Here is a 19,837-nt window from a genome sequence, read left to right on the forward strand (position 1 = left end):
GTGATTTACAATATAAATTTTATTATCGGAACTATTCAATTTTTAAATCTTCATTTATTGGTTATATAAAAGTTTATTTAAATCGAAAAGCATTTAGTCATTCAATATGTTACTTTGATAGTCACACCGTCCATTTGCTCTATTCATTTGGATGCATAAACGACATCTTTTCGAATTATTTTTATGTAGGATTGATTTTTCAAATAAATATTAAAAAATTAAACGACTCTGATTTTAAAATGTACACAAGCGACCCCACCTAACAGAAGATTTAGAACAAAATCGAGCACCTTCTAAAATTTAAACAAGCAACCCCACTTAATGGATAGAACTTTACTATTGTCGTTATGTTTATTAGTTCATAAAACACGTGATCCCTAAAACTCTATCCTCATATTCTTTATCTCTTTAGTCAGACGTAACTGCTAGCCATATTTTTTTAGGGGAGAGTCATTATTCATATGAATGGCTTTACGGTCCATTCAACCCAAAAAATAAAAAATAAAAAATAAAAAAATCAGCTAAATTAAAGAGCACTCAGCACAAATTCGTGTCAACTTTTGTAACTGACGTATTTGTTGTTCTTATTTTATAAAGAAAATATATTGAGTACAATATAGTTTTAGAATGTGCCTATCATGAATGATAAGTTTATGTATCTATGCTAAAAATGGGATGAAAACCTAAGAAATTGGGTTAATTTGTCTAGTTTGATGGATTTTGTTTATTGTTACTAATTGACTAAATCGAAGTACTAGATTTAAAATCAACAAAATCAACGACATATATGATTTAAATTCTTTTACATGTGCGTATCTGATTGGGCCCAAAATGTTATTGGGCCGAGCGTTGGTTCGGCCCAAAGCTTTTCCAAGTGTACTATGTAGGCTGCCCGGTGGTCCTGGGCTGTTCAGCAATGGTAGTCGAGTCCTATTGCAAGAAGGAGTAGTTTGGATGAGCAGATAGGTCGAAAAAGTCCTAATACGATAAGGGGTCCTAGTACAATAAAGATTCTCGACCAGCAATGAATATGGCCTAAAAAAGGGGTGAGATCAAAATCCTAATAGGAGTAGGATTGGTCGAGATAGAGTTGGAACAGAATAAAAAGTCATAATCCAGATATGGTTTCAACTTGATCTTAAGGAGGATTTGTTGCTATAAATACAAGGCATCATGCAACAATCGAGGCGAATTCAACACACAATTGCCCTGTGCAAACCTCTCAAACAACTTGAGATTTTTCATTTTCTTTTTCCGCCAACACATCTTCAGTTTGGATAAATAGCATTGTGGAGGCAACCGGTGAACATCTTCATTTTGGATAAACAACACTATTGCCGTAGAATCAATCGACCAAGGAGCACCTTCAATTTGGATAAGCAGCACTGCGTCGAGGCTGACTGGTTACCTATCCAAGTCTTGATCGAGAAGGGTTTCCGAATCCTTATTGGCAGAGGTCATCTTATTAGTCTTCTTGGCGAAGTAGGGTGTTATGAGTTACGACATTCGGCACATTGAACGCAGAGTGATTTTATGATTGGATTCACATGTGAGTTTCAGAGTTTGGCATTCTGACGGCCAAACCACATTTACCATCAAGACATACATCTCCTTTGAATACTTGTGTCCATATAGTCTGGTGTCGTTTCGACGTGCTTATACTCTCACGAATATAATCACTGCGATCGAATCCTGCGCCAACGATTCGTGAACTTCATAGAACTAGCAGTCTTGTCTTCAGGCTCGAGAATCCAAAGGCCGAGATTTGTTCCTTCCTCGTCTGCAATCGTGAAGATCAAGAAGTCAGCAACACGCTTAACGCAACATCAACAAATTTTACTCCTCGGTCGAGCTCGGCCGACGAGTTGGCACGCCCCGCATCAACCGAATGACGTAGTTAGCTCATTATTTACTTGGCATGCGCGTCACGTAGGCTTTATAATTTTTAGGATCAACAATATCAGAAAACGAAAAATTTATTTTGGGCATGGCTCTCAATTTGAGTGGTTTTTTTTTTATTGTATTACTCTTTTTTTTTTTTTAAGGAGAACAACTGATGATAGGCCACGGTTATCCACCTCTTTCGAGGGCCGGGAAGACTCACAGAGGCATTTCAGCCTCCCCTGGCTATCTTCCTATACAAGATGTGGTAGTTTGAAAAAAGTTTCATTACTCACACGAACCTGATGTTATTATCCTTATTTTATAAAATTTTGATTTATTGTTACTAAATTGTTTGAATCGAAGTCACCAGATTTTAACATCAAGAAAATCGATGGTATATGATTTAAACTCTTTTTCATGTGTGTATTAAAAAAGAGAATTTTCTTTTACATGTGTTTTAATTTGAGTAATCTTTTGGTTTTATATTAATTCATGAATCACGTTATCCGTAATATTCTAACCCATCTCATTTATTTGTTTAGCGAGGTGACGAACATAACTGATAGTGATACCCATCTTTTTATAGGAGTTGTGGTAATTTGAAAAGGAGTTTCATTACTCACGTCAGTCACATGAATAACATTGCGGTCCATTCTACTAAAAAGACTAGCTAAATTAAATGGAGGTAGATTGTCTGCCCTCTTGTTTAGATGTCATTCACATTCTTTTTTATTTTATGCGGTCATGGTTAAGCCACGTTAATATTTTATATTAATTTTTTTATAGAGATAATAAGATAAAAAGTAATATGAATATAAAATATTGACTTGACTTAATCGTAATTGTACAAATAAAAAGGAATAGGAAGGACATCCAAACAGTGTCTGCCTCCAAATTAAATACCACTTGCCTGTAGTCGTGTCAGCTATTGTAACTAACTTATTGTCCTTCTTTTATAAAATTTTAGTAGGACATCTGAGGAATTAAAAAGAACAGAAAATAAGTCATAGTACAATATGGTATCAGGGTGGAACATGTATTTATGCTAAAAATGGTATAAACCCACCAAATTTGGTTATTGTTACTATACTGACTAAATGCATGTGACTAAATTTAAAATCAATAAACGGTATAAAAAAAATAAAAAAAAAGAACAATTTATTTTACATGTCTCTCAATTTGAGTGGTTTTTTTATTTCATTTCGGTCAGATGTAACTGCTGGCCATATTTTGATAGAAGCTGTGATAGTTTGAATATGAGTTTCATTACTCACATGAGCCACAATGTGCTCCATTCTTAAAAAGCCAAATTCGATGTTGCTCACCATTGGTTCGTGTTTTGTAACTAACGTTATTCTTATTTTATAAAATTTACAAAGTTTAGTTGAGTTTCAATGAATAATATAATTTAAAGTACAATAAGGTATCAGGATAGCCTGTACCGAGCTGTATGGTGAAGAGGATTAATCCACCATCAATGTGTGGTGGGATATCTTCTTTATTAAAAATAAGCGAAAAATTTGAGGACCAAAGTGGAACGAACACTAAACTTAGGAAGCAAGATGTAATTAACACTATGTTTGGATGAGAGAAATGAACTTAGAATTTGAATAAAAGTTAGAATTTATAAACTGACACGCACCAATTCCCTTATTTAGGTTCATAAACACAGAAATTTAGAATTTTTGCGTGAAAAAAAAAAAAAAAAAAAAACTTGAAATTTGGGATCTCCAATTCCCAAGTAAAAATTATATGTAAATAAGTATCATTTCAATTTCTATGATTGAGAGTTGAAAAATAACAAATTCCATTGTTTTTTAAGTTAACTAAATGAGAAAATTCATAAATTCTAAAATATAAAATTATGTCATTTCAATTTTTATTATTTTAAAATCCTTTAATAATTTTAATTTTTTTCATCTAACGTACGAACCAAAGTGGAACGCATCTCACACCAATGCCTTAATTTCTTGAGGTATTCATCAATTTACCCCTGAACTTGTGGCCATTAGCCAATTTTCCCTCTCGACTTTAATTTTGGCCAATGTCCCCCCTCAACTCTCATAATTAGTCAATTTGCACCCTACTGTTAATTTTTTTAATTTTCCATCTATTCTTCTGTTAAGTAGGCATCAGCATGACTGCCTTTGAAGGGCAAAAAAAGTCAATTTGCACTCTACTATCATTTTTTCAATTTGCACTCTACTGTCATTTTCCGTTAAGTAGGTTTCCCTATACCTTACCAGAGGTAAACGAGGCAGAGGAAGGAGGCGATAGGGTGTGGGTAGCTGCAAACTGCAAAAGCAGCATATCAAATGGACTGAGCTGCAAACAGAGGAGGAGGGAGGCGTTGGCGGTAGTCATGGGCTCGGCTTGGAGAAAAGAAAGAAGAAAAGAAAGTTCAAAGAAAATGAAGAAGATAGAAAGTGTAGGGAAAATGACTTTTTGCCTTTTAAAGACATTCATGCAGATACCTACTTAATAGAAGAATAGATGAAAAATTAAAAAAAATTAACAATAGGGTGTAAATTGACTAATTATAAGAGTTAAAAAGGGAAATTGGCCAAAACTAAAATTGAAGGGAGAAATTGGCCAATCCCTACAAATTCAGGGGTAAATTGAAGAATATCTCTAATTTCTTACAACCCTCACCGTTCTGTCCGCGACTCAATCCACTTTTCCGTGCACAGGAGCATTTCCGTAATTGCACGTCAGAACAAAAACCCTAGGTGGTCACATTTTTGACCCCTCTCTCTCTCTCTCTCTCTCTCTCTCTCTCTCTCTCTCTCCCCATTTCTTGTCAGAGTCTGAGGATGATTGAATGATTTCAGGCGCGGTGGTTCGTCGCTCCCAATTTTGTTTCTTCGTCATTCTATTGGTTCCTAAGCTTTTTAGGGTTTCCAATTTTTGTTGCTCAGAAAAACCCCTTTTTCTTTATCTCTCGATTTCTTGATCGCCATGTCCAAAAGGTGGGTTCCTTTTCTGTTTTTCATATGCAAGGAACGAATTTGGATATTGAGTTTGTTGAACCATCCAATTTTTAGATGTTGTGATTTGCCATATTGAATTTGTTATCTTTTGTGTCTCTTAGGATTCTTGGAATAGCTGTTTTTAATTTAATTTATAATATATTTTTTAAATTGTTTGGTTGCTGGGAAAATGGAGGAAATTAAAAGGAGTTGTTGCCGTAGTGGTAGAATTGGTTGATTGCCCTTTGATTAATTTACTGGGTAATGTGGGTTAGGAGTCCTCTGTGAGTCAATATTTTTGAATTTTCAACGTTAATTGCAAATCCTTTGTTTTGAGTCAGGGTATGATTGTGTAATCTGAATATTTTGAAGATATGTAATGAAAATTTATGCTTTTTTTTTTTTTATCCATATAGTTGAAGCGGCTCTTCGCATGTATTAGAGATGATTGATTTTGTGAAATTTTATCTGCAACAGCGGTTTCGTTAATCTTCTTATCCGACAGTAGTCATATTACAATGAAGATTCAATGGCTTATTTATTGATTATGCTTGGGTAAGGTTTTTGAACTACTTTGTATTGTCATTTCTGATTACCTCAGGGTTCTCTGCAAGTTTTTTGCACATGGCGCGTGTTTGAAAGGGGAGCATTGCGAGTTTTCACATGATTGGAAGGCTTCACCAAATAATGTAAACTATTTATTCTACTTTAATTGCACTTGCATTAAGTAATAATGATCAACAATTGGTACCTTATTAACTTTTCTTTGTGGTCCATCATAACAGATATGTACCTTTTATCAGAAAGGAGCTTGTGCATTTGGTAGCCGATGCAGATATGAACATGTCAAAGCTTCTCAGGCTCAGTCTTCAGGCTCATCTTCATCAACAAATTCTCAGCCATCCCTTGCTATTGATTCTGCATCTCTGGCACTTCCTGTGAGAACCTTAGCAAGCAGATTTTCTCTTGCACCCCTCTCCCTTTCAGAACTCTCTGCTTCAAGTAGCCCTTTCTTACCTCCCTCTAAACCTGACTGGAATGGTTCTCTGGAGGATGACTATGATAATGTTGAAAGTAATGTTGGGGAGACTAGGAGTACTAGACCAGAAGATCGTGCTATTTGTTCATTTGCTGCAGCTGGTAATTGTCCTCGTGGAGAAAAATGTCCTCATATTCATGGAGATTTATGCCCCAGCTGTGGAAAACATTGCTTGCATCCTTACAGACCTTTGGAAAGGGGGGAGCATATGAAAACATGTGAGGATAAGCAGAAGCAACTTGAGGCTTTGAAACGTAGTCAAGAAATAGAATGCAGTGTTTGCCTAGAACGTGTTTTGTCAAAGCCCACAGTTGCTGAGCGCAAGTTTGGGATACTCTCAGAATGTGATCATCCTTTTTGCATATCTTGTATTAGAAATTGGCGTAGCAGTTCCCCAACTTCTGGTATGGATGTCAATAGCGCTTTGAGAGCTTGCCCAATATGTCGGAAGCTGTCGTACTTTGTCATTCCAAGTGTCATTTGGTATAACTCAAAAGAAGAGAAACAGGAAATTGTTGAGAGCTACAAGGCAAGGCTCAGGTAATTTTCTGCCCAAGTATCTTGTTTTCTTTTGAAAGCTGGGAATTCAATTAGGTGCTCTGTGTTCTGCCTTGGATATATTTTTCTATTCTTAGCTCAGAAAGGAACTATTATGGTTCAATATTTGTTTATAAAAAAGATACTCAATTTGGAGGACAGAAATATCGCCTTTCTATATTACTATTGTGATTTGAAGTTGGAAAGGCCTTAAAAGTGGGAAACTTGGGATCTCTTTCTCTCTTCCCCACCTCTCGACTTCATTTTTTGTATTTGTTTTGTAATTATAATTATTTATATTGTAGGTCAATTGATTGCAAGCACTTCGATTTTGGAAATGGGAACTGCCCATTTGGAACTAGTTGTTTTTATAAGGTAAAAGGATGTCCTACATGGAGTTTTTCTGCTGCAACTGTTATTTGCATTGGTTTCTCTGTCATGTTGAGTGCAATTAACCATGTCAAGAATCTAATGATGATTTGGATAAGTATATGATGGTTAGTCTGCTTGTTGAATCTGTTAATATCCCATATCTTGAGTTCGAACACAACAACCTAAACACTGTACCTCTTTTATTTTTCCATGTGTTTGTGGAGTCATGTGGTATGTTATGTGATAGATTTGGCTTAGCCCCATGAATTTTATTTTTCTTCTTAAACATACTTTATTTTTTTCCTCAATTGTTGTTCTGATTGATTGCTGGGCGGATGCCTTTGTTTTGGTGTAAGTGGGTGGAATTTGTAATGTACGAGGATATTGAGTTATAATATATTTTGGGTTTGTATCCTTTATGTTCGACCACATATTGAGTTATAATACACTTAGTTTTCTTGATGAAAACATTATTTCCATGTCACCAACCCAAATTACGTGGCTTGTTGGCTGCAGTTTAAGTATTTACTTGTTTAAGTGTATTGGTAGGTGGGGATAAGGCAGTTTATTGTTCCATATTAATTTTTTAATAAATTTACACTTAAAGATGTGGTCATTTAGACCTTTGCAGTCTGTGTTCAAGTGAAATGTTTGATTTATTCCCATGCTCATTCTTGTGCAACAATAACTAATGTTAGTTCTCCCAAGGGCTTGCAGTGGTGTCTGCGTTATAGGATTGGCAGTCAAATGGCTTACTCTAGTTTCTTTTTACCCAACTCAACTAGGTATTGGTTTAATAACATGGGGCTACATTGGATAACAAATTGCTTCAATCTAAAATTAGTATTTGTGACGAGGACCTTGCCAATTTATTATTTATTGTTTTAGCACTATCTTTGTTTGTTTGTTCCTTTTTGTGCTTCAATTATACTTCTGGGGCCTTAAATTTGGATAGTTTCTCGCCTCTGTTTTAGTATCATTCTTGTGATAGTGGTGATACCAGATTGTTGATGGTTTGCGAAGCAGTATTAGTTTATAACATGTTCTTTTTCTAATCATTGCAAATGGTTTTGCGACTTCAATGGGTTTATAACAGTTTTAGTTTATAACAGTCTCTCCCTTCATCCCTCCCTCCTGTTTTGTGACGTAGGCTATCGTAGAAAATTAAATTGATTTATCAGTTGTACTGTGTTATATTTTGTTAGGAGATGCATTAAATTAGATTCTCCTGAATGTTAGCCTTAGAATATGTGCCTTTTGTTTTTCATTTTACTATCTCGGGGAGGATCACAAAGCTAATCACCTTTAATGGATGGAATGTTTGTTGTATTCCAGCATACGGTCAACCCAGGCTCATATGTATGGAAATTTCACAGGCCACCTCCTAGAAGGCCTCCTCCACGGCGATATGATATTGCGCCTATGGATGTCATATTTCATATGTTCGAGCACTTAGAAGAATTGGATGATTATATGTTTGAAGATTTAGAAAATGAAGATTTAAACCCATGGGAGAGGGAGATATTAATGCAGATGGGTTTGGATACAAGTGACTCGAGTGAAGACGAGATAGATTTATGGCCTTGAGTAGATTTAGCCGGTTGTATAATCTGAAATTTCCTACTTGTTTTGGAGTTGCTGTGTTTTGATTGTAGTTTGTATTTAACAACTCCTATTTATGAATGATGTATAGATTTACCCTTTATTAAGGGGGTTATTTGTTGTGAGTCTCGAATAGTCTTCATTGGTACGATGTGATAGTTATGCTAATGATACAAAAGTTGTATAAAATTTAAAGGCCACTTTAACTAAAAAAAGGGAAAAGGAAAAAAGAAATTGTTTTGTGGTTTTGATTTCTGTTCGTGCTATAATATTTTAGTTGTAAGCTTATCTGACCAATTACCATGTTGCTCCATTTTTGAGTATCTGGTGGCTACAAATTAGTTGCACGTAACAATTGCTACAGGCAAACAAAGTGTACCATGTCAGGCATTCTGTCTTCCTCTTCGAATCTTATCTGCAATGCGGCTTTTATTTTAGGTCTTTCCAATGTCATGTACACTCCCATCTCAAGATATGTTTGATTCTACATTTTACTTTCTCTTCCAGTACATTGTCTGTTGTGGTCTGTACTGTTATCCTCTTACTTTTTTATCCGTGTCTTGTTTGCATGTGCTATTGTTTACCGTGCTGGTTTAGATCCTTTTTTACAATAATTGGGTAATGAACTTGGCTGTTGGTCTGATTGCAGCATGCATACCAAGATGGCCGTTTAGAGGAAGTAGCACTCCGTCATCTTGGAAATGAAGATGGTCAAACAGTGATAGCTACAAATATTAGGTTTTACCCTGTACCTTTGATCATTTTCTCCATTTACTTTTCTTTTCATACTAAAGCTGTGATATTTTCAGGTTGTCAGACTTTCTGTCTGATCTACACATAAGGTGAATAATGCCGTTTCAATGTTCCAAAGTAAGTTTATGCAGTGGTTGGATTTTGGTTATTTACTACTACTGTTGTTTATAACTGCATTTGTCCATTTGGGCCAAACCTCTAATGCGAAGGTTAAGTTGTCAAATAACACATACTAAGTTTTGCACAGAACAGGATGATGTATCAGTGAAGCAGTGGTCATGTTTATGATAGGGAACACGCTGATACCATATTGTACTGTTAACTTATGGGCAGTGGTAAACTAGACTGTGAACTTAGTCAAACCGTACGTTTAAGTTGTATGGTCGGAGGTCATTAGAGTTGCACACTGATGATTTTCCCTTCATGAGGCTGGTAGACCAGTGTCCTTTTTCAGTAAAACAATGCCGTGTGCTTCAATTTTGCCTAAATGTGCAGGATTTGTTTTTTCATCAAGAACACATGCGCAGCTCTCATGCTGGTTTTTCAATGGAAGGTGGAATACTCCAGTGGTTTGCAAGGTGTGGTTCATGTACTTTGAATGTTTTTAATGATGATAGAAGACTGCTTTCCATAATAATTTCCTTTAAATTATGTAGGACATATGTTTTTAATGTTTTTCTTTTTTGTTTCATTCACAACTTAAATATTGAACATGGGGCTGAACTCAGAAACTTTTATCATCCAGTTTCTCTTGTTTTGCAATACTGATCGTGATGTCAGTCTCATTTCGTTAGTTCCTGCTACTGGTTAATTTTACACTGAACATGGTTAATCTGGGTAAAATTTAAATGCAGTGACCAGCATAATCTGGATTTTTAATTGTAATTGTGCTTTCTTTTGGCAATTTATGTATTTTTTTTGTAAAATATTTAATATCTGACTTTATACTGTACTCGATTCTTGATGTAGAATTGGTTGCTGGATCCAGTTGCAGGAGAGACGACGTGCTTGGTTATCGTGAACTACAGTTAACAGAATTCTAAATAAAGTTATTATTGAGTGGATGAGTGTATGTTCAGAATTTTGACAATTATGCAATGTGCCGGTCTGGGACTTGGATGAATGTCTTCAGATCGGGACATTAAGATAGTCTGGGTAAGAGCATGTCGATATCGAACTGGTTGGGGGCTGTGTATATAACATTATACAAATGTCTAGGTCTTTAAAGGGATTTTTTATCGACAGCGGTAGACATTTTGATAAAAGAAATGCTTTTTGGAGGATGCCGTCGGGGTTATTTGTCATATTTTTGTTTTTCTGGTCAAACGAGAATGGTACTCATTTGTGAATCTGAAGGTGCAAATGAGATTTTTTTTTCTCTCTATTTTCATCCGCTCTATCAGATGCAAAAAGACTAAAATGAGTGCATTCAAACCAACCCATTTTTCGCACTTCGGTCCTATATCAAATATATCTTAGTGATACTAATTAGAGAGAGTCGAGGAGTTCAAATAAATCACTTATAGCAACAAAAACAGTAAAAAAGAATGTGTATGTAGAAATTAAAAAGTAAAGAAGGTATCATTAGAGTAAAAAAGATGAAGAATGTGTATGTAGAAATTAAACAGTAAAAAAGATGAAGATGTAATAATCTAATGTGAGTAATTTCACAAAGAAACCATATAAAGGAATCCTATGCAAACAATGCAACATTAGAGTGTTAAAAAGTGAAGTCTTGAGAGCAACAACATACAAATGAGTAACATGTAAAGTTAAAATAGAGAAGACATTGATGTACATTGTACTGGAGGAAGGCATACATATGTAGAATAATATATAAAGTAAGCTGGAAATGGAATTTGTTATTCTAGAAAAAATGGAATTTGCAATTTTCTCTTATGGATTTTCTCTGTATGGGTTCGCATTTTGAAATCGGGAGCTCTTAGTGTGGATGGTTTGTTAAATTAAACTCAAAACAGTAGAACATATAAGTAAACAAATGGGGGGCACATAACCAAAAGCTAAGACGGAGTTTTCTTATGGTAATGAGGGGGCATATATAATCCGTTTTTCACTCTTTTTTCATCTGCTCTATCAGATATAATGTGTGACAAAAGGAGTGCATTTAAATTAGAAAGAGTTGCGTTAGGCATAATTGGGCAAAGAAAAGCTCTTTATAGCAACAAAAACGAAAAACTGCTTTATAATTGGACAAAGAAAGAGGAAGATAAGAAGAAACAAAGAAAAAGCCCTTAAAATTTTGGCAGATACATTCAGCAAGCGAACAAAAAACACAGAGCCATTTCTAAACAGAAACTCAATATCAATATGTAGCGAAAAGAAAATAATGCCTAAGCAAGGAAAAAAACAAAAAAAAAAAAAAATTATATACCTGAGCAGCGACGTAGAATTCATACGAATGCAATACTTTCACTTCAAATGAAAACCTGTAGGAAAATCAAAAGCCCAAATGAAATAGCATGGCAGAAAAATTGAGGGGGAAAATAAATTAAAAAAAGTAAATAGAAAAACAAAGAGGATGAATGAAGTTGTCCAATGTATTTAATTTCTCTCGAGTATAAAGACATCTTACATATTTCTTGACCATATGAGATCAGTAGTTGATATAATTAGTCCAACGCAAAGGAACCCAATTCAACGCTTAAACCTTGCTTATCACTGCATTGAAATTTTTCTTTGGTTTATTGTATTGAGTGTGGATTTTCTCATCATATCTTTGTTTACTGGTTTGCTTGCTTTGATATTTACTGTGGTTGTTTTTTTTGTACCTTGTTACTTGCATTCATATCACTAGAAAGAGCTCTAAATTAGGTTTCGAACTTGCAGTGTAGGGATGGCCGCGTATGTTATACTACACAATGTTTGTTGTTGAGCTTCAACAGTGGATCAGATGTCTCAGTGCTGCAAGGAAGCATGAGAGGACGTGTTAAATTCTTGAGCTCGAGATCACATCTCAGTGATTCCATGATCTATTCTTGGAATTTCGGACGAGACAAATGTGCAAGATTGCAAGACTGCAGAAGTGTGGTGGGACGTGGATTAGAGCGGCTATAAGAAAAACGATTCCCTGCCCTCAAGCCGACATGGAGGTTGTTCATTTACCGTTCCTTTTAAACCTCTGTATGTCTGATCGTGTGGTGTCATCTGCTGCTCCAACATGAAGGAAAAATGTTACAGTTGATCAGTTCGTTAGTTGCATTCGCTTGCAAGTTTGTGAGGAGAATTCTTAGGGTATGGGTTTTATCTGAAACAAAATTGTTGAGCTTTGCATTCGAATGTGCTTCAAACTCAATAGAACTTGGTTACTGGCTTTTCTTGTTCTTGACCAGGTGATGCATGGTTCTTAAATTCTCCAGAAGAATAGCTGGGATTCGTCCTTGCAGATGGAAGGTTTCGATGTATGGGTAGGGAATGTGTGTGGAACACGTTGGAGTCATGGACACACATCTTTTTATCAGAAGAGAATCAGGTTTATACTTTATTGTAGGATTTTTGGGATTGGAGTTGGCAGGAATTGGCTCTATTTGATCTATCAGAAAAGATGCGCTGCATATATTTGACAACAAGCTCCAAAGTCTTTGTTGTTGGACATTCACAGGTCTTACACCTCTTCATCTACTTAACATATCATTCCCTTGCTGCTGCTTTTGGTGTTTACTCAATTTATTCATGTTATTAGGGAACGATAATGTCTTTAGCTGCTCTCACCCAGCCGGATATAGCAGAACTGGTTGAAGCTGCCGCTCTTTTCTCTCCAATTTCATACTCGGAACATATCACTTCTAAATTTGCACCTAGAATGGTCAACATATATATATTGATCAGGTATTCCTTATCTTCTTCAAAGTATAGCGTGTGAATAGCTTCTTTAATAAAATTGATGCAACCGTTCATCTTTTCAGATGATTCTTTTTACTCACTGTTATGAGATTTTATTAGTAGTAATATTTTTATCTTATGTACATTATATGCAGTGAATGGGGTGTCAACCTTTGGATTCAATATGTGGTGGCCATGCTGACTGCTTGGACTAGTTGTATATGATTTTGCTTTTGATCGTTGGGGTTTAGGTATTATGTTCCTCATGTTGTATATTTTCTCTTTTGAGTAATATAATATGGGCGTGAGGGCCTAGCCTCCCAGCTTTGACTGGGTTCCAGCCCTCTTTAAATGTCTTTTTAATATATGTTGGTACATCGAAAAAAAGGCATATTTTCACCCCAAGCACCTAAAAACTCAGGACTAGCCCCGCACCCAACATGTCTCCACTCTCATTAAGTGAAATGCTTTTCACACTATCAATTCCAATCTCCTCTATCCTTTTAGGCCTCCCCTATCCAAAATCTGTTTCATAAAGATCCACCTTCGGCGACCCGAGAACCACGACGTGGTGCCCCGACCAGGGAATCTCCTCCCACCTCGAAATCGACTTCTCTGTCACTCCCAAAATTGCCTTGTCTAACTTCTTAATAGTGTTTCCGATTGTCTTTACTGCAACGACAATTCCATTTTTCCTAATAATGCCTTCCCTACTGCCATTGATCGGCCAAATATGACACAATTACTGGCGTATGTAATCGGTATTGGATGGCCCAAACGAGTTATCTAGCCCGCAATAATTCTTGTGACTATGATGATCATTTTCTTGGGTTTTAAGCAAACAAACCCATACAAATTCACATGTTAGAACACATGGTGATAAAATGTACTGGATATGACTCATTTCTCTTGTTGCATAACTGAATAATCCAATTTTTAATGCTCTCCATTTGGGCCAAGTTCATCAAAAATGTAGCACGATCCATTATTATTTACCAAATCCTAGAACCACTCCTTGTGAAGAAATTCGCTTCCACCACTCCTTCAAGAGGACGTCCTCCGGACCAAGTGGATGGGGTATTCAACTTCTACCATGCTTTTCAGATTCGAAATTCTCTTATTCTTTAAATTATTGTAATAGTTTTGAACTCTTCCACTCCCCTTAATAATAGTATTTAAAAAATACAAAATAAAAACTACAATGGGCAATACTACTACTTGATGCTAGCTCAAGCATAAGTGTGGAAAACTCTTCCGCATCTCTTTGGAAATTTCTCGAGGGATAAAAAGTCAGGAAAACTAATGAAAATAGCTTAAAAACTTTGAGTTTTAACCAAAAGGACAAAAAAGTGTTGTAAGTCAATAGTACCAAGAGTGACTTTTTAGAGTTCAAATGTCCTTAATGTTAAAAATAAACAGTACCAGGAATATTTCGTTAAGACTTCTAAAAAAAGTCATGTCCGACTCAACGACAGTTAGCGAAACTTGTGCGTAAAGGAGCTTGGGCTTTTCAGGTTCCTGGCCACTAGGGATCTGGCGAAACGGTAAAAGTGTTAGAGAGTGCTTGAGGTTTGGGAGGGTGATGGAACTGAAGTGGAAATGGGAAATGGGAAATGGGAATTCATAGAAGAGGTAGGCTTGGAGAGAAGAAGAGACATGGTATGTCAAGGAAGGTTAGAGGGAGAGAGGGTTGTGGAGCAGATGATGAGTTTGGCCGGGGGAGGTACTTGGCATTTCTCAAAAAGTTTGGTTTTGGAGAATCTTGCCATGGATCAGAAAAAGAGATCAAGTGGAAGACAGGAGCATGAGTACAAAGCTAAATTGTGGAAGTTGCATTTTAATTGTGACAAATGATTTGTCAAAAAAAAGAGTAAATTACACAAAACTATCTTAATTATGGGTCGAACTACAATCTCATATTTCATGTTTTAAACATTACAATATCATACCTCAACTGATGAATTCGTTGCAATGTCAGACCTTCGTTAAATTATCTGTCAATTTTTCTGTTAAATGATGACATGGCAAGAGTAAGGCCCACTCCTTTTCTAATTGAAATATTAAATTAATTTTTTATTTAAAAATTAAAAACAATAATGTTATTTTTCCGATGTTTTTATACCACATTTATATATCATCTTATTTGGTATCTGATGTAGACAGCCACATCATTTAAATTCATTAGAATTTAATATAAATTAAAAAAACCATTTAATAAACCAATAATTGAAAAAAAAACTAGTATTAAATGATGATTGTAGCATACAAGGAGTCTTCTCTTTCCTTCCCCGTTCAACTTCTTCCTCTGTTTCTTTTTCACTCTATTTTTTCAAGTCAGTCAAATCCACAATCACCATTTAATAGGGAAGGAAGAAAAAGACTCCTTCACTCTACAATGGCGTGAAAGAACTGGGTGGAAAAAGAGACAGAGAAGAAGTTGAATAGGAAAAGAAGAAAAAGATCCTTCGTATGTTACAATCACCATGTAATTCCAGTTTTTTTTTTGGTTTATTAAATATTTTTTAATTTAAATTAAATTTTTTAATTTAAATGATGTAGATGTTCACCTCAAATTTAACATAAGATGGTATATAAATATGATATAAAAATATGACAAAAATAGCATTTAGAAAAAAAAAAGAAAAAAAAAAAAAAAAAAAAACTCTCTTTCTCACTCACTCACTATCCTGTCACTTGTCTCCCTCACTCACTCTCTGCTCTCACTTGCAGTGCTACAATGGCAGCCATGGCCATAGATCGAACTGGAAAAACAGCTCGCCTCGAGCTAGAGATGTGAGAAAATGGATCAAATGGTTCACTGTTGCGGGAATCCCGCCGGATAAGTTGAATCCCTGCACTCGAATTCCGGTTCTTGGCGTGGCAGAGTTTGTTGGAGTCGCAGGAAGCGGGTATGGTGAGGTCTCGGGTCAGGTTCGTGCAGGTGGATGAGGAGCATGGGATGAGGGAGTAGGAGGTGGACCGGGTCGGATCGAATGTGTTGTTATAGTTCTGGGTTTTGTTGCAGTGAGTCCAGGAGAGCTTGCTTCGGGTGTCGGTAACAATCGAAACGTTCTACGGCAAAGTTCCGACTGCAGGGGTGACTTTGCGGGTGACATTGTGGTGGAAAGGAAGCTTGTTCGGGGACTTTAGGAGGGACTCAGATGGAGTTCTACGGCAAAGTTCCGACTGCAGGGGTGACTTTGCGGGTGACATTGTGGTGGAAAGGAAGCTTGTTCGGGGACTTTAGGAGGGACTCAGATGGAGTTTGTTGGGTTTTGAGGGGTAGAATGAGTAATGGAGTTTGGAGTTTGGAGTTTGGAGTTTGGATTCAGAGAAGCAAATGAGGAGAGTGGCAGAGAAGTATAAGAGAAGGATATCTAGCCATGGCTGCCATTGTTTCTCTGCAAGTGAGAGCAGGGAGTCGAGTGAGGGAAACAGGCGAGAGGACAGAGAGTGAATGGGTGAGAAAAGGAGTTTTTTTTATTAATTTTAATTGTTAAATAGATAGTTAATAAATTATTAATAATTAATTAATTTAATATTTCAATTTGAAAAGAAGTTAGCCCTACTACTGCCACGTCATTATAATGCAAAAGCGAAGATGCCACAAGAAAGTTTCATTTTGATTTTTTATTTATTTATTTATTTAGAACTTCATAAAATCGATTATGCAATTGTTGTATCGTCGCATAATTTTGGTCCGCTCAGTAAGAGAAATATTCCAAGTCATTTAAGTAACTATAAATACTAGCTTGAAGTTGTCTTTATCACTAGACCCACCAAATTTGACATTGCTACAATCCTCATGCACCTAAATATAGCAATCCTTACCCAATTGATGACTAAAAAACAAAAGAAACTGCTAAATGTGGAAAAGAATAACTTACGTACTCATATTCAACAAAACATCATGAACCTCTCCCATACGAAAATCACTCCCAATCCCACCACATTGCTCGGACTGGACTCTCAAGTCCAAGGCATATATTCTTACGTTTACATGATCATTGATTTCATTAACACATTTAGTTCTCATGATCTTAATTGGGTCGCTTATGAGCTAGCTTTTTCCCTAACAAAACACCACCTTCCACCATGGAAATGAAAATGAAGAAGATTGCTTGCTTAGTCCTTTTCGCCGCTGCATTCGTGAGCGTTGCAATGGCTCGTAAGAAGGGCAAGGACAAAGACGACGAAGCACCAAAAGTTGTAAAACCTACAAAATCAAAAAAATCGAGCAGTGATGTCTCTACCGGCCTGCCCACCTGGGGGTCTTTAGTTGGTGCCTGCCTTGTGTATTACATTACCTACTACTTGCAGTACTAAATGAAGGAACGATGTATGCATGAGATCTATATCTTTGAGGAGCTAGTTCATACGCACGTAGGAACAAGATTGGAATTTTTTTTAATAAAAGGATTATGAAGATTAGGCGAGTCGAGTTACACATAAGGCTTGGTCATTGGTGGAACAAGATTGAATTGGATGAACAGTGTTTCTCTTCCTTTTTTGTGTTTTTAGAGGTCTTCTCTTCCTTCTCATTTATTTTCTTGTGTTTGATTTGTGATAAAAATACAATTTGATTAATCAAGGAAAAATAGCAGTACAACATCCCTTCTATTACCTGTGATAGGATGGTAGTCTGGGAATCGGAGAATAGTTACAAGAGAAATGATTTTGGCACATTTTTCTTTTCATGCACAATCTTGTGTATTTCTGGTCTTTGGAGAGAATAAAGCAATGGAGCATCAAATGACAATATTGAAGGATTGAATCAGTTAGAGTATTTGATTCTCCTTAACTGTAGGATCGAATCAATGTAATTATGTGTATAGTTGACTTCCTAGAATATGTTAAACTTTGGATATTTAGGGAGTGATTAGCGGCAAGATTAAGGAAGAACAAAAGGAATTTTCTCTTGTATTACAGTCTGCAAACCATAGCAGCAAAACTGATGATTTTTACACACACATGCATCACCTACATTCATCTGCATTCTTATCAGAATTGCACGGTGGTACATGTCCTTCAAATGGACTGCTGGATACATATATATATACATATATATATATATATATATATATGAATCTCAGCCCTACACTAGTATTAATCCTAGCCTTACATCTGTTCTCAAAGACTAGAACTTTACTTATTCAGTTATTCTTATCATAAAACTAGCGATTACAACTCATATAAACTAGCCGTTGGATGCTTCAAACCTTTGGGCCAGACTTCGAACCCTCAAGGCTGCAAGCAGCTTATATTCTAACAGAATAGCTATCCTTTGTACGGTATAAATCATGTGTTTTGGTGTACAAATCATTCAGTTACACTTGAGATTTCATTCCCAAGTTTTTCAGTCATACCCTACGATCTGCAAACGCTAGTAATCTTAAAATGTTAACATGGTATCAGAGCACCACTCCTGGTGACTCTGAATACCCACATAACTTCCGCAAACACAACCACAACATGACATACATAGCCGTCATGAGCGAAACCCAGGAAAACAACGAAACATCTCCAGATGTTTCAGATCCATGCACTCTACATCACTCGGATCGGCCAGGAACTGTTTTAATCTCCAAACTACTCAAAGGAGACAATTATAGCACATGGAGTCATTGCCATGCGAATCAGCTTGAGCGCGAAGAATAAACTTGGTTTGGTGGATGGAACCTATTGAATTTTGAATGTCTATATTTTGTATTGTAAAACCAAGTACAAGGAAAGCTCATATAAATGAGCGGAAGAAGGGAAAAGAAAACAGAAGCCGAAAGAAAGGTGAGGACAAGCAGAAAACATGGAAAAGTAAAGGTGAGGAAAACATGGAAAAGTAAAGGTCACCATACACCCATGCTTTCTGTCACTATACACCCATCACCATACACCCATGCTTTCTTCCAATACTCCCCTTCAAGCTGGATCAAAGGGATTAATTGATCCAAGCTTGAACAAAAGACGTTGAAAATCAGCAGAGGGTAATCCTTTTGTGAAAATATCCGCAAGTTGATCATGACTGCGCGTGTAGTGAGTGTCGATCACCTTGGACTGAACTTGATTTCTAACGTAGTGACAATCAACTTCAATATGTTTAGTTCGCTCATGGAATACAGGATTCGATGCAATGTGCATCGCGGCCTGATTATCACAGTGTAGGGACATGGGTTGTTGATGAGGAAAACCTAAAGTCAACAGAAGGCTTTTGAGCCAAATAAGTTCACAAGCAGTGGACGCCATAGCACGATACTCTGCCTCTGCACTAGAGCGTGCAACAACACTTTGTTTCTTGCTTTTCCAGGTAACTAGGTTGCCTCCCACAAACGTACAAAACCCAGTGGTAGACTTGCGATCGAGAGAATTGCCTACCCAGTCAGCATCGGTATAGCCTGAGATCTGAGTGTGACTATTGTTGCGCATAAGAATTCCTCTACCAATGGAACCCTTAAGATAACGTAGCACACGATGAACAATCTTCAAATGATCCATGCTTGGAGAGTGCATAAATTGGCTAACAATGCTGACATCATATGATATATCAGGACGTGTGATAGTCAGATAAATGAGTTTGCCAACCATTCTTTGATAGTAACTTAAATTGGGAACTGGATCACCGTGAGTTTTTAGCTTCAAGTTGCTATCCAAGGGGGTACGAGCAGGCTTGCAATCTGTCATTTTTGCTTCGTGAAGAAGATCCATGACATACTTGCGTTGGTTGAGGAAGAAACCCTTGTGAAAGTGTGCCATCTCGATGCCCAGAAAGTATTTGAGAGTGCCAAGATCCTTGATAGCAAACTTGTTGCTGAGATACTGTTTAAGAGCATTAATCTCTGACATATTA

The 19,837-nt window shown here is 36.5% G+C and overlaps 1 protein-coding gene and 1 pseudogene across 4 annotated transcripts; one reads left to right on the top strand and one right to left on the bottom strand.

Annotated features, from left to right (window-relative positions):
* Nucleotides 1-4,567: 4,567 nt before the first annotated feature.
* On the top strand, nt 4,568-10,502 carry LOC137748744 (putative RING-type E3 ubiquitin transferase C3H69). Of its 4 annotated transcripts, XR_011070112.1 has the most exons (8): nt 4,573-4,853; nt 5,455-5,542; nt 5,639-6,432; nt 6,735-6,804; nt 9,053-9,141; nt 9,213-9,273; nt 9,652-9,734; nt 10,126-10,502. XR_011070112.1 is itself a non-coding variant. In XM_068488925.1 (7 exons), exons 1-6 carry the CDS (start codon nt 4,843-4,845, stop codon nt 9,247-9,249), a joined length of 1,089 nt encoding a protein of 362 aa, XP_068345026.1. In that variant the 5' UTR covers nt 4,573-4,842; the 3' UTR covers nt 9,250-9,273; nt 9,652-10,053. The 4 variants fall into 4 exon arrangements, 2 of the variants coding, with proteins under 2 accessions (XP_068345025.1, XP_068345026.1); XR_011070113.1 differs by lacking the exon at nt 6,735-6,804 and having other exon boundaries at nt 4,572-4,853; XM_068488925.1 differs by lacking the exon at nt 10,126-10,502 and having other exon boundaries at nt 9,652-10,053.
* Nucleotides 10,503-13,405: 2,903 nt separating this feature from the next.
* Nucleotides 13,406-14,065, bottom strand: LOC137748105 (anthocyanin 5-aromatic acyltransferase-like; annotated as a pseudogene).
* Between the last annotated feature and the right edge of the window lie 5,772 nt (nt 14,066-19,837).

The sequence above is a fragment of the Pyrus communis genome, chromosome 10 (assembly GCF_963583255.1).
Source record: "Pyrus communis chromosome 10, drPyrComm1.1, whole genome shotgun sequence".
Lineage (NCBI taxonomy): Eukaryota > Viridiplantae > Streptophyta > Magnoliopsida > Rosales > Rosaceae > Pyrus > Pyrus communis.